Source organism: Balaenoptera borealis, assembly GCF_965194805.1.
Source record: "Balaenoptera borealis genome assembly, chromosome: 2".
NCBI lineage: Eukaryota > Metazoa > Chordata > Mammalia > Artiodactyla > Balaenopteridae > Balaenoptera > Balaenoptera borealis.
The window spans coordinates 58,035,124-58,049,023 of NC_138867.1; the positions used below are offsets into that span (position 1 = coordinate 58,035,124).

A 13,900-nucleotide genomic window follows, 5' to 3' on the forward strand; every position below is an offset into this window, starting at 1 on the left:
CATGTTGCTTTATCAGTATATCTTCTGCATTATATGTTGCATGTTGTTTTGTTTGTCTATATCTTTTGTGGTTCCTGAGACTCTGAAAGGACAAAATAATACAACCATGGGTGGATTATAGTGTGACATTTTTTATAGTCTATTGTACTTTAAGGTACTATCAAAAACAAACCAAAAAAGCAGCAAAAATATGTCAAACCAGTAAAACTAAGTCGTTTAAAAATAAGATCAACTCTGGAACTGTGGACACCGCCTATATCTCCTAAAAGATTTAAAAGGACATCAGACAGTTAACATACTGTATCCCCAGCAACTAGCAGTGTGTCTGACACCCAGTGTGTATGTAGTAAATGCTGAATGAGTAAATGAATGGATGACTGAATTCTATGATACAGAAATGATAGTTATGCACAGTTTTCAAACGAGGAAATTGAGACACAATGAGGTGAGGTAGCTTGTCTAATACACACAGCTAATAAAAGGTGGGACTGGGCTTGGAAGTCAGGCAACCTGACTGTAAACTTGATTAACCTCTATGCCACGCTTGAACATACCGTTAGTGAAGTTTTCAGAGATCATTTATATTTAGGTAATGTGACATTTTTCCATCAAATATGATGATTGAATATTTAATAATTATTTTTTAGGATGAAAGGTCAGACTGACAAATAATGGTCTAACTTCCTCGCTGTCAGTAATCACTTATTGTGGTCATCTCATTGGTGACAGTGAGGGGGGTGGTGGATGAAAATCTCAGGGGACAGCATGTGTGGCTCCAAGACTAGCACAGTGGTCTTCGTGTTCACATGACCTAAGTAGCCCCCTCTTGCATGCTTCCCTGCTGTGTGCCCCTACTTCATGCTGCTGTCATGATTAAGGTAAAAATGCTTTTCCAGATCAAATCAGAACCTTCTTTTACAATTACCATTTGGTTTGGTTTGTTTGTAATCCTGATGATTAATACATTTTGAAGTTTCAAATACTTAAAAGGCAGTCGATTTTTATATTTGCCACAGGAGGGACTATGGTTTAAAAGGCTGAGAAACGACAATATAGTCATGTTGCCTCCAGGTTATAATAATACCTGTTAGTGATGGTCCTAATGACCTTCCTGTGCCGGTTTTGTATCCTGGAAAATGGAAGCATGGGAATTGAGAGAGACAATGTTTCTGAAGCCTGCTACAAGCTGTGAAAGCAGTACAAATGCCCAGTTACACGAGGGCTGTTCTGAGTCTGGTCATCACCCCACGCCCCTTTAGTTCTGGCAGATTCTCCACACTCCTTACTGCCAGTTGGCTATTTCTTGTGTCATGTCCACTAGCGGCCAGCTTCTCACTCCCTGGTGTGGATGGAGAAACAGTGATTCAAGGGCATTCAAGATGGCATCTCATTCCACACTGAATCTGTGCCACTTCACAGTTCTTTCAGAGGCATTTTGTCCAGTGAACCTTCCTTTATTATCATCTAAAGAATGTTTAAGATGCCGTTTCTCCCCTTTCCCTGGTTTTCTGTATCTGCACTTCTTCCCTTCTGGGAAGTAAGCTCTATGAGGGTAGGGACCAAGCTTGTTTTTCTCATCATTGCATCTTGAGGAACTACAGTAGTATCTGGTACATGGTAGATGGTTATTAAAAACATGCTGACTGAATAAATGTATGAGTGACTTAATAAAGGACTATCCCTTTGTGTGCTGATATCACATCTTGGAAAACTTTCTTTTATTCTGCTTGTCTGTATATGATTTCCCTTTTTTTCCTATCACTTTTAAAAACTTCTCACATGTACACACAGAAGGAATCCATCTCTGAAGTAACTAATCCATAAGCAACTATGGAATTCTAAACAGAACCAAACTCTTTTCAGAAATGGCAAAACTTGAATACCATCTAATGGGAAATCGGATACTTGCTGACTATGGGATTCGAGATAGATGGCCCACAGTTTTCTAAAGGGCAACTTTGATTGTATCGCTATTTTAAATCCCAGTGGTTTTCAGATGTTCTTGCCCAGCTCCAGCCTATTTAGAGGGTGAATACCATGTACCCTGACTGTGCTCTATGAGAAGCACAAAGATGAGAGATGCTGCATCAGGCAGCTTCACAAACAGTCCCAATCCTTCGTTCCCAGACCCATTCTCCCCATGACCCAGCCCACAATGGGTGGGACTGGGACATAGCCATCCAGAATGCCAGGCTACGTGGGAGCTTCCCAGAAGGCATGACACAAAGAATTAGGTTCCCAAAGTGTTACCTGTGTTAACAAATTACAAGTTTAGTGGCTTAAAACAACACAGATGAATTATTTTACAGTTTTAGGGGTCGGAAGCCCTAAAATCAAGGTGTCAAGCAGAGGTTCGTTCCTTCTGGAAATTCAAGGGGGGAATCCATTTGCGTGTCTTTTCCAGCTTCTAGAGGCCACCCACGTTCCTTGGCTCGTGGCCTTCTTCCCCCATCTTCCAAACCAGCAGAGTACCTTCAAATCTCAAGCTCTCTGTCTCTGTCTCTCTCACCTCATCACATCTCTCTTCCATCATCACATCTGCTTCTCTAACTCAGACACTCCTGTCTCCCTCTTATAAAGACCTTTGTGATTATACTGGGCCCACCCAAATAATTCAGGATATTCTCCCCATCTCAAAATCCTGAGCTTAATTACATCTGCAAAGTCTTTTTTGCCAGGTAAAGTAACATATTCACCCATTCCAGGGATTAAGACATGAATGTTTTGTGGGGGGCATTATTCTGCCTACTACCCCACCCCCCTGCTTTCTTCCTAATAGCCTCACAAAGTGGCCTCAGGGTCTCCCCTCTCCCGAGGCTGAGCACACTCACAGGCTGCTGGAGGCCTCCTGGCATTTCCTCCTTCTGAGTTTTCCTGGTCCTCCCATTCGGATGCCACCTACTTCTTTCTCCACATTCCTTGGAGCAAGCCAGACCCTCTCGGGGCATTCCTTTCTGCTGCCTTCCACCACATGTGTGTGTGCATGTGTTACCTTCCTGACTCACCTGAGCCAAGAGCCAACTCTCTGTGCCCTCCTGGGGCCTAGAACACTGCAGCGCATTGCAGGTGCTCAGCAGAGGACACGTGAGCCACTTCTCCCTGGGCCGGGGGCCATCCGGAGGTTTCCCCCAGAGTCCCCAGACAGCACCCCTCACCCCCACCCCGGAGCGCCTCTGCCCGTGAGGGATGGCTTCCCTGACCGTAAGCTGGTTGGATCTTGCTGCTTAGACTACAGTTGTCCCTGGGGCGGGGGCCGTTTGCCTGTGGCCCGGGAAGGGAGTTGGCATTTACGTCTGCAGCTTCCCACCAAGCCGGCTTGTTATTGCTTTGCTGTTTGCTGTGGCCCCGGCAGTTTGTCTGCAGTGCCAGCTGAGGAGCTCCGTCTCCAAGCAGCCTTGGCTATTTCCACTATAATTCTCTTTCCCTCAGGATGCCATCCTCTACGTGTGTTGGTATGACTCACTGGGCACTTGTACTTGGTAAGGGCCTGAGCTTAATGAGAAGGCTGGCCGAGAACTTCCCAGTCTCCTTTTCAGGCACTCCCTGGGCAGGTCTTACCTCAGCACAGGCAGAATCTTACCTCTAGCCATCAAGAAATGCAGAAGTAAGAACTGCTTAATTGCCAGACACTAGGTGAAGCTTGGGGCTGGAGTTGAAGTGGATGAAAGGGCAGGGCAGGTGAGGGAATAAAAACATGAAATCAAAGTTTCTGCTCTTACACATTCAAAATCGGCTGGGGAGAAAGATAGGTTACCAAGTCATTGCAAAATCTTCTCTCAGCAAAGTGATGTGGAGCTGAGGCAAAATGAGTGGATTCATGTCTCCCAGTTTTCATCTGGATAAATCCAAATCATTAAGAATAAAGTCTTAAAAGTACTAGAAAACCCCTGGGTGAATTTTTCTTACGTAATCTCAGAATGGCAAAGGCCTTTCTAAATATAACATAGGACTCATAAACCATAAATGAAAAAATAGTTAAATTTAACTACATAAAAAATATTCCCCATGGCAAAATCTACAATGCATAGAGTCAAAAAAAAGTCAAAATGAGAAAAAATATTTGTAAATCATATTACAGAAAAAAAGCAAAGTTCCCTAATGTATAAAAAATAGACACGGATCAATAAGAAAAACACTAACCATCCAATAGAAAAATGGGCAAAGGATATAAGCAGACAGCTCATAGAAGATGAAATGCAGATCACCCTTAAACGTATGAAAAGATGGTCCATCTCACTTATAATAAGAGAAAAAATTTTAAATCCATTCATAAAAACTGAGAACGAAATGTAACAAAGGAACCTATTTATGTATTGAGTTAGTGGCATAATATATAAAAAGGAATTAACTCAAGTGACTTTAAAACTACATCCCTGTGGGATATATCTAATAACAAAGAAAATTGCAAAAAAAAAAAAGAAATAAATCCTAAATTGCTTTCAGTAATCCTATTGATATCAGTAGCATTTTTATTGCTATTCTGTTATTCTAAGAGGGTTGTATATGAATTGTAAAATAAAACAAAAAGAAAAATGACCATTTTGTTGTTTTTGGCAACTGGTAATTTTGGTTCTCTAGTGTGATACATTCTAAGAACAAAAGTAATTGCAAAAATTTTAAACTGCTTTTAGTAATCATTGTTAGCAAAAGTATTTTGACCTGAGACTCCTGTCAGTATAATTTGTATATATTTTCAGATAAAGAAAATGAGAAATTATCTACTCTTCTAATTCTTTCACCCTTGGTGACTTTGAGAACTGGAATTCTTGGCATAAGACAAAGGAAATACAGTTGTAAAATTGAAGGGTAAGCAAAATCTCTGCAGTCCTGACTCTGAATTGGCAATTTCAGTATGAACTCTTATTATCTTGAAAAAAAATTCACTTTCTATTTCTGTCCACTGAAAATACCTACAAACAATGACTAAGATAGTAGCAACAAGTCACTCCTAGTATTCAGACTATGGTCTCTAAATACAATTTCCCTCTTAAGGAACTAGGGTTCCTTAGAGAAATGGTTAATTCCATGTTCTGAGGCCAGGTATATTCAAGGTGAGCTGGGAATATCTTAGCATATCACTGCCCAAAGATTGAAAAGTTAAAATATCAATATGAATAATGACTTAAGTTATATTCTTAATGATACAAAAAAATTATTAATCACCTTTGGAGGATGTTATGGAATTCATTATTTTCAAAATTAGTAAATAAAGAGAATCATGTGTTTATCTTTCCCTTCCTGCATAAGTGTACCTCAGGCTAACCAAGTGACAGGGTGATATTTCTCCAAACAGAAGTCTCCCAGCTGTCAAATGAAGAAAGAATAATAAAATTAGAATATTATTATATTCCAACCTTTAATGAAATAAAGGATCTAGGTAATGATCATCAATGGCTGCCAAGACCTCAGGACAAGGTCAGCCAGTCTTTATGTGCTTCCTGATGGAAGAACATAGTATCACCCAAGAAGTATAATTGCAAAAAAATATCAAACCTGAATGTGATCAAGCCTTTAGATTTAACTATCAATATACAGATAATTCAGGAGATGGACAAACATGTTAAATAACAGAGATGGAATCAGCAAAACTCAGACTGTGAAATTCTGCAGAACAAATGTTTCTACTATTCAACAAGAAGTTTCAAAGGAAAAAAAAGGGTAGGAACACATAGATTGAGACTTAAAACATATCAATCAATCGAAATATGTGGATCTCATTTGGATCTTGATTTAAATAAGCAAACTGTAAAAATCATTTGATTTGGGATAATGGGTACATGGAGGTTTCTTATACTATTCTCTCTCCTTTTATATACATTTGAAATTTTCCATAGTAAAATGTTTAACAATAGCAGAAACAACTAACCCTTACTGAGTGCTTATTACATATACGGCACTATTTTAAGCACTTTACATGTTTAAACTGTCTCCCTGTCTGTGAGGTGGGCACTCATCTCTACTATGCAAATGAGGAAACCAAGGCATAGAGTGGTTAAGCATCTTGCCCAAGGTCACACAGCTAATAAACTATGGTGCTGGGACTTGAAAGCAGGCAGTCTGGCTCCAGAACCCAATTTCTAACCTGTACACTACTACCTCTCAAGATGATGGTAGCTTGGACCAGGATGGGGACAGTGGAAAGAAGTAGAAGGATTGAAAAGATACTTAGGAGGTAAAATTGACCAGACTCCATGCTAAATTGTACATGGGGCTAAGAGTCAGGAAGGAGTCCAAGATGCCTGTGAGGTTTCTGCTTGATCACAGGATAGGTGGTGATACCATTCACTGAAATAGGAAAAGAGAGAGGATCAGGTTTGGAGGGCAAAGATAATTTGGGTTTGGAGCATGTTGAGCCTGAGGGGCCTTTGGGACACCCAGGTAATATCAAGTGGCAGCAGTTAACACAGGTACTCTTATAAGTTAGTTTTCCCCTTCTTCCTTAGGACTGTATCTTTTTTTCCTGAGATGGGGATGGGAGCAACTACTTTTCTAGTTTGTAGTGTCACTTAATATTCAATTCTTGTTTCAGAGGTGTTGGTAGTTGTGCCCAACTTGATGTCACTTACACATTTTGTAAGGGTGCTTTTACTTCATTATCTGAGAAACTTGGTCAAAACAGGTCTATTCATCAATCATGTCTTAAGTGCTTACTATATTCCAATCGCTGTATTAGGCATTTACATTTATATCATTTACTCTTCTCTTACGTAGTTACTCACACAGTTGTAAATATTTTCTGCCCAGTATATAGATGAAGAGACTGAAGATAAGAATAAGTCACTTGCCCAAAGTTACAAAGTTTTACAGTGGCAGTCAGCATCTCTAGTCTGTGTTCTTCCATTTTGTCTCTTTTTCAAAGTGTGGGTAATGATGTAGGTGGTTCATGGTCATGGCATTTAATTGCACGAACTCATACAGTAAGAAGGCTCTTCTGTTGTTTTCATCCAACCTTCTGTTATGACAACGGAGAATGACTCAGGTGCTAGTATGTCTTTAATACCTCTCTAACACTTGCTATCTCTGTTTTTAACTTAGGGCACACCTCAGGGTCAGAGTCTTGAGCAAATAACAACAGTGTATAGCAGGAATTTTATCATATTACTTATTTTCATTATGTTTATTCTTAAGGATACCTCCTAATTATAGTAATATTAGTGTTTCCATCTATACAGCAATAAAGAATTTCATTTAAAATAAATTTAAGTAAAAGAAATAGAGTTAATGAAAACTATTACATAAATAAAAGTAATGGTGGTTCAGAGAAATGGAAGACAATCAGTAGCTGACGTTAATTCCAAGCCTGAAATTGGAAAACAGTGGTCCTCGCCATATCTCCTCCCCCCATTATGGGCTTTGGTGCCTTCCTCATCTCTCTAACAGCAATTGAATGCCTTCTCTTGACCAAAATGTGATCTGTTACCATCTCACTTGGAAACTCTTTGTCACTGCTCACTGGTGAATGCAGCTCACCAGTAAGATTGTCACAGACCCCAAGTGCTCTGGGCCAGATGGTATCTTTAGTCCCCACTGATCAGACTGGCATTTAGGATGGGGCCAGGACCGTGTCAGGGTTTCAGGAAGGAGCTAAGAGCAAAGAGTACATTATCAATAAGTCAGGGTGGTTAACAGCTAAGACCATGGGCTATTTTGGAAGTCTTATTATATCCAGGTGATTTTTTTTTTTTTTTTACTAATATGCATTCTAGTACTAAAACTATATTGACTACTCTAGTTTCCATCCATTCCTCTTCCTAAGCCTCTTATCCCCCAGTCTTTTGTGATAGTACTGTGTTTGCATGTTTTGTTCCTTCTTCACCACCACCTCCCCCTTCCTGGGACAGAAGCTATATTCAGTATGTTCAGTATGTTTGTAGAAATGGTTGTAGATGGGCTGCCTTTAAACAACATTTTTATGAGTTCTTCTAAATATAGACAAAGACAATAAAAATTCCCAATGCTACATGTATTTTAAAAGACATCATTGTCACATGAAATAATTTTTCTTGTGTGTTCCCCAAGGAACTGAAAAGTATATTATAGTCACTATAATCCTGCTGGGTAGAGACAGTATCTTCTCTTTATTCTTTGTTCTGCCTCATATCTGTTCAGCATATTATTAAGAAAAATCTGTATCTGGAATAATGCATCTGCATTCTTCTCATTTCCCACGAGCACCACAAAGCCAGTACTTTTTCATCAGTGGCTCCTGCAGAGTAAGGTCCAAAGCCTGAACAATGGTAAGCTTAGGTTTTGCATTTTTGATGTATTCTTTACAGTGAAGGTGGTGAATACTGGTAAATATGTCTTCCTGAATTCACATCAAAGAAGAGACAGGTTCCATCTTCCCGGGCGGGGTACCCTCAGCCCCACGTCCGCTGTGCTAACACAGCTCCTGAGAACCTGGCTTCAACGCAGATGGGACACAAGGCAGAGACCTGACTTGTGCACCTCGGACAAGGTAAAATATCCCGACTCTGAAAACGGAAACCCATCCCATTCTCCTGCACCAGCGGGGGTGAGGGTTTGCAGCGGGCGGTGGGTGTGGTGTGGGGTGTAGGTTGGGAGTGTTTTCCCCCCTTAGAGTCCTCCTGCCCCTTGACTCGCGGCCCTGCCCTGACCATTGTCCGCACATCTCGTCCCTCCAGCTTCCGGGCCGCGGGCGAGATGATTTGCTGCAGATGACATCAGCCCTGGGCCAACGGCTGGAAGAGCGGAGGCAGCCACCCCGTGAGGATGTGCCGGGTGGTCCTTTCCTCCTCCTCTTCCTCCTCCTCCCCGCTTCCCTGCCTAGTCTCCATATAAAAGAGGCGCCGCCTCCCCGCCTCTCTCACTCCCCACTCCTCTCCGCCGCGCGCTCTAGGAGAGGGCGGAGGGGGAGGCGGCGCGCAGCGCCAGGAGGAGGGGAGACGCAGGGGGCGGAGCGGAGACTGCACCTTCGGAGATAATCCTTTCTCCTGCCGCAGAGGAGAGGAGCGGCTGGAGCGCGGCACTTCGCCGAGGCATAGCAAGCCGGCAGGATGGCGACCGTGGTGGTGGAAGCCACCGAGCCTGAGCCGTCCGGCAGCATCACCAGCCCGGCGGCGACCACCTCGCCCAGCCTGTCGCATCGCTTCCTCGACAGCAAGTTCTACCTGCTGGTGGTCGTCGGCGAGATTGTGACCGAGGAGCACCTGCGACGCGCCATCGGCAACATCGAACTTGGTAAGAGGCCCTGCGCCCCGAGGGGACGCGTTTGGGGAGACGCGCAAACGCGACCCCACCCAGGGCGCGACGGCCACCTTTCTCCTCCGGCACGCCCCGCGCCCATGTCTTTCCCCGCTACTTCCCACACTCGGTCCAGACTCTTTTTTTTCTGGGCTCATTTCGGAGAATAATTTGAATTATCAGATTTGAGACGCAGTGGGAGAGCTTCTCCTAATCTTGATGGATCCGTTACCAGGCTGGGTCGGCAGATCCCAGCTGGCTGCCGCCTCTCCCGCTAAATGAGATGCAGGTGTCAAAGGGGCAGAGGCCACAATAAAGCCGCAACCGCAGGAAACCAAAGGTGGGGGGGGGGGGCGCTGATGCGACCACTCCTTTCAGCCTCCCTCTCACCCCCGCAAAATGCTGGGATTGCCCCTCGCCGGCAGACCCCAGGCTGAAGTACCATGTGCCAGGGCTCGCGTGGGAATCATTCTCACCACAACCACCTCAGCCCCCGAGAAGTGCCTTTGCTGGCTTAAAACCTCCCCATCTTTTCTTTCCTTGGAATGACTAGGCTAGTCCTAGGGCCACGCCCGCTCCCCCCCCACCCCCCGGGACGCAGAGATGGAGAACCGCCTGCGCCTCCTTCCCAGACGGCGCCTGCCTCGCTACCGCCCCTGGGGCCTTGGTTGCAGCTTTTAGCAAGGACAATGGGACCCCCAAGTTGTGGGGTGGGGCTTCTTCTTCTAAAATTCTCGGCTTCGGGAGTGATGGCTTAGGGAGGGGGCCGGCGGGAGGCCCGCAGGGGGGGCCGGCGCCTCGCCCGGTGCGCGCACTATGGGCGCGCCCTGCAGAGGCCGAATAGCGGTTTGCCGGGAACCCTGGGCGGGGCCGTGAGGGTCCGGCGGGCGCAGCCTCGGGCGCGCTGACCGACCCGCCCCGCAGCCCCACCCGGGCTGCCGCAGTGCCCCCGCCCGCCGCACCTGCCCCCCGCACTGCGGCGCCCCCAGTGGGCGCGGCTGGCCGGGAGTGCGCTCCGCCAGGGCTTGGGGGTGCTACGTGCCCCCACCTCTCCCCAGCCCGGCTTTGTTGCGCTCGAAGTCCCCGGGTAGGCAGTCTGTCCTCTGCCTTTCCCTTTACCCTCGGCGTCCCAGTCCTCCCCTCGCCCTGACAGGGGTCGCTGGTCCCTCCGCAGGCCCAGACCGCGCTCTATTCTCTCGGGGTGGTGCTGAAGCGGTTCTGCCCGGAGACACCGGCTGGTGGGCGTGGTGCAGTCCGCACTGCGGTCTCTACGGCAGCCCGAGGCGGACAAAGGGCGTTCACGCAGCCCTCGTTCCCCGCGCCCGCCCCCCACCCCCACCGCCCCATAAATTTAAGACGAGAGAAAAACCTCGTTTTAGATGAAAAAAAAAAAAAACGCTAGTCGTCTGCCTCTACATTTGGAAACGGTCGCCTGTCCCCAGAACAAAAGGCTGCAGGGTGGGGGCTGGAGTTGCAGACCTGGTTCTTTTGTTTAACTTTAAAAGCACTGATGTTCCTTTTCAGATTAAAAAAAAAAAAGAAAGACAGAAAGAAAAAAGAAAAGAAAAAGAATGTGAGCAACAAGCAGTCTTGTTATTTTCTTCGGAAAACAATATTTAAGAATAGGGTATGTCAATAGTGAAATGCCTCATTTGAGCATCTCAATAACGCTTCATTTTCAAACTACAGCCCTTTAATCTGCTCTGTACTCATTTAGTTTATTTGCACATTTTCTCCTTGGAAGATTTCACACGTACTGATTTTGGGTGTGGCTACTGTATGAATCAATGACTTTGTATTTTTAAAAAAATATTATTTGTCAGCACCTTTGCTGGGAAGCAATAATACATCAGGAAGTGTTTTTCTATCTATAAAAGGTTCATAACCACCCAATGTGGTGCGAGGAGAGGGACCACCATCTCCATTTTGGAGATGGGGGGCCCAGAGAGGCAGGAAGGATAAAGGGACCGGCTCAAGGTGACACCACTCATAAGTGACAGAGGTGCCAGCACTGCAGCATCACTGGTTTTCTGTACCTGTCATGATGTTAGTGCAGGACAAGCTAACATCAAGGAGATCAAACAGCAATTTTCAGAGCTTGCCTTTATACAAAGGCAATAGTCATCCACTTGTGGGCAGCGCCCCATGCAGGGAGGTGGTTCAGCAATCACCTTCCATGTAATTATATTCCTGCTTTGTTACTCTGCTGATATCCTTTTAGTGCCCCATTTCTCGGGGGGTTTATTCAAGCTGCTTCTGTTTGAGGATAAACTAGAGGCATTCAAGTATCGCTGTGAAGTGCTCTCTACTGATTTTTACACTACTAGCGCTTAGGGATAATATTCAGATTTGTCTTCCTGTCTTTAAAAAAAATTTTTTTATTGATGTATTATATAGAGAGGAAAAGGCACAAGTCATAAATGAGGAGCTTGGTGAATTTTCACAGAACGACATACCTGTATGATCCTGATCAAGAAGCAGACATTACTGGAATCCCAGAAGCCCCCTCAGGTGTTCTTTTCAGTCAGCATGCCTTCCTGATTTTTAATTCACTGATTCAGTCAGGTTTTTGCAGGTACCTCTGAAATGGCAGTATTGATCCCATTAAGAATCAACCAAGTGAGTGAGCAGAGCCATTTCCTAACGCACAGTAACAGATGCTGCTTTTCCTCTGGAGATCACTCTCTTGGGTCCTGGGGTCTCGGATGCAGATCAAGCCGCAGGGCCTTCCAGTGCTAAGTGAAAATACTGCTCCCGTAGCTTTTCCGACAGTCTAAGATGACTTAGCAACAGGGCAGGCTGGCTGTTTCCCTGTGCCGGACTCGCTGCTGCCTCAGCTTTCAGGTCCCAGCTGGACCTCCTCCAGAGGTCACTCTGATACCACGGCTGTAGTTACTGGTGCCCATGGACCCCGTTGTGTGAAGCAAGATGGAGATGCTCCAGGGGGTTCGGCTCTGATTGTGTGCTGCAGGCTGGGAAAGCCGTTCATCCTCTGTTCCTCTTGCTTCCCATTTCCCCTCTTGTCTTAACAAAGGCTCTGTGGGTTTGGAGACCCTGGTGACTTGGATTTTTGCCATTTGATGACTTAGGGCTCTTTGGGAAGTCCAGAAAATAGATCTGTAGGAAGATGGTGGTAATGCAGTAAATCAACAGGCCTGAAACACCCCAGCATGGATGCTTAGTAAATTCTTCATGAAACCCGGTGTTACTGAACCAAACTCGGGTCTGCTCACCCTCGCACAGTAAAGCCGATCTACTGACACCAGGTTGTGGTGAAGGAAAGTGCAGCTTTATTGTAAGGTGCCAATACAAGGAGAATGGGTAGTTTGTGCTCAAAACCCTGAACTCCCCGAAGGGTTTCAGTGAAGCATTTTTAAAGGCAAGGTGAGGGAGGGCGTCCCAGGGTTTGTGACGAGCTCGTGCACAATTCTCTGGTTGATTGATGATGAGGTAACAAGGCGGTAATGGGCACTATGTGCTCATGGTCATCAAGTAGTTAATTTCTTCCATTTGGTGGTGGTTTTAGCATCTGAAAAACAAGTCAGGAAGTAATGCATCAGATACTAATATCTAGGTACTTCAGAGAGGAGCTAAAGCAGAGGATATAGGGGAGGGATCTGTCCCAGGAAGACCCCATAGGGTCCTGCTTGGTTTCACAAGGAAGAGAGACCATCACTCATTTCTTCAGCTGTATTCAAAATGCATAATGTAGGGTCTGGTCATTTCTTCTCAAATTTGAAACAATAGACTTTCCTCAGACTGGTCTAGCTTTAGTTAGTTAGTTATGCAGGACTCAATGCCAAACCATTGTTGTTCCATCAACTGCTCTTTGGCACCTCTGTTGCCCCCTTCCTAATTAGTCCCCAAGAAGGACTTAACAGTCATCCCTATTTTTAGCAGAGCCTCCACTCCTCCTGTTTATTTTAGGACATGGACTACATATATCCATGCCTTGCAAAAGGAATTCTAGAGCCTTGTGAAAAGTTTTCTTTGCTTTATTTTATTTTTTTAAAAGAAACTAAAACATATAAAGAATACAAAGTGTCCGTTTGATGTTTTCAATTACTGTTAAAGAGTGTAACTTTCCTCTAGTTAACATTGGGAATCAGCAGGATTTGTTCATAAAAAGATAGATGTGTGTAACATCTAATGTCCTGGATTTTTAGATGTAAGTTTCGCTAATTACAGTGTTTCTGATGTCATTTATTGAATGTTTTTAGTCTAAGATGGTTAAGAGAATTAAGAACCCAGGAAAGATTTGGGGTTTCATTTCCATTTTGTTTCAACAGGAAAAAAACAACAACATGGTGGGAATTAAAAGAAATGTTGGGGACTGTTAAATTTATTATATTCATCTTCATACTTTTCAAAGTCAAAAGGCAGATGCCTTTCTGCTTGCACTGCTTAACTGGTATTACCTACTAAGGGTTCTTTGATCCATGCTGAAATATAAGCCAGACACTAAACTTAAGGTCATTAAATTGATGAGTCATTATTAATGTTCTCTAAAGGCTTACTTTTTAAATAAGTTCTAACTTTTAGGCCAATAAATAAATTATTATAAATCACTTTTTTTGCTTGCTTCTAATGTGAAATGCTAGCCAAGACCTAAATTATTTATCATCAATGCTTTGAAATGATGAACTCTGTAAGATACTGTCTGCATTACACATAACATATAAATTATGAACGTCAA

At 44.2% G+C, this 13,900-nt stretch overlaps 1 protein-coding gene across 1 annotated transcript in view; it reads left to right on the forward strand.

Moving 5' to 3' along the window:
* Positions 1-8,827: 8,827 nt before the first annotated feature.
* Positions 8,828-13,900, forward strand: part of MAP1B (microtubule associated protein 1B) — a 93,961-nt gene continuing 88,888 nt past the window's right edge. Inside the window, exon 1 of the mRNA XM_082373183.1 lies at positions 8,828-9,201. Within this exon, the coding sequence (XP_082229309.1) occupies positions 9,018-9,201 (184 nt within the window). The 5' untranslated portion in view covers positions 8,828-9,017. The remainder of the gene's footprint in view (positions 9,202-13,900) is intronic.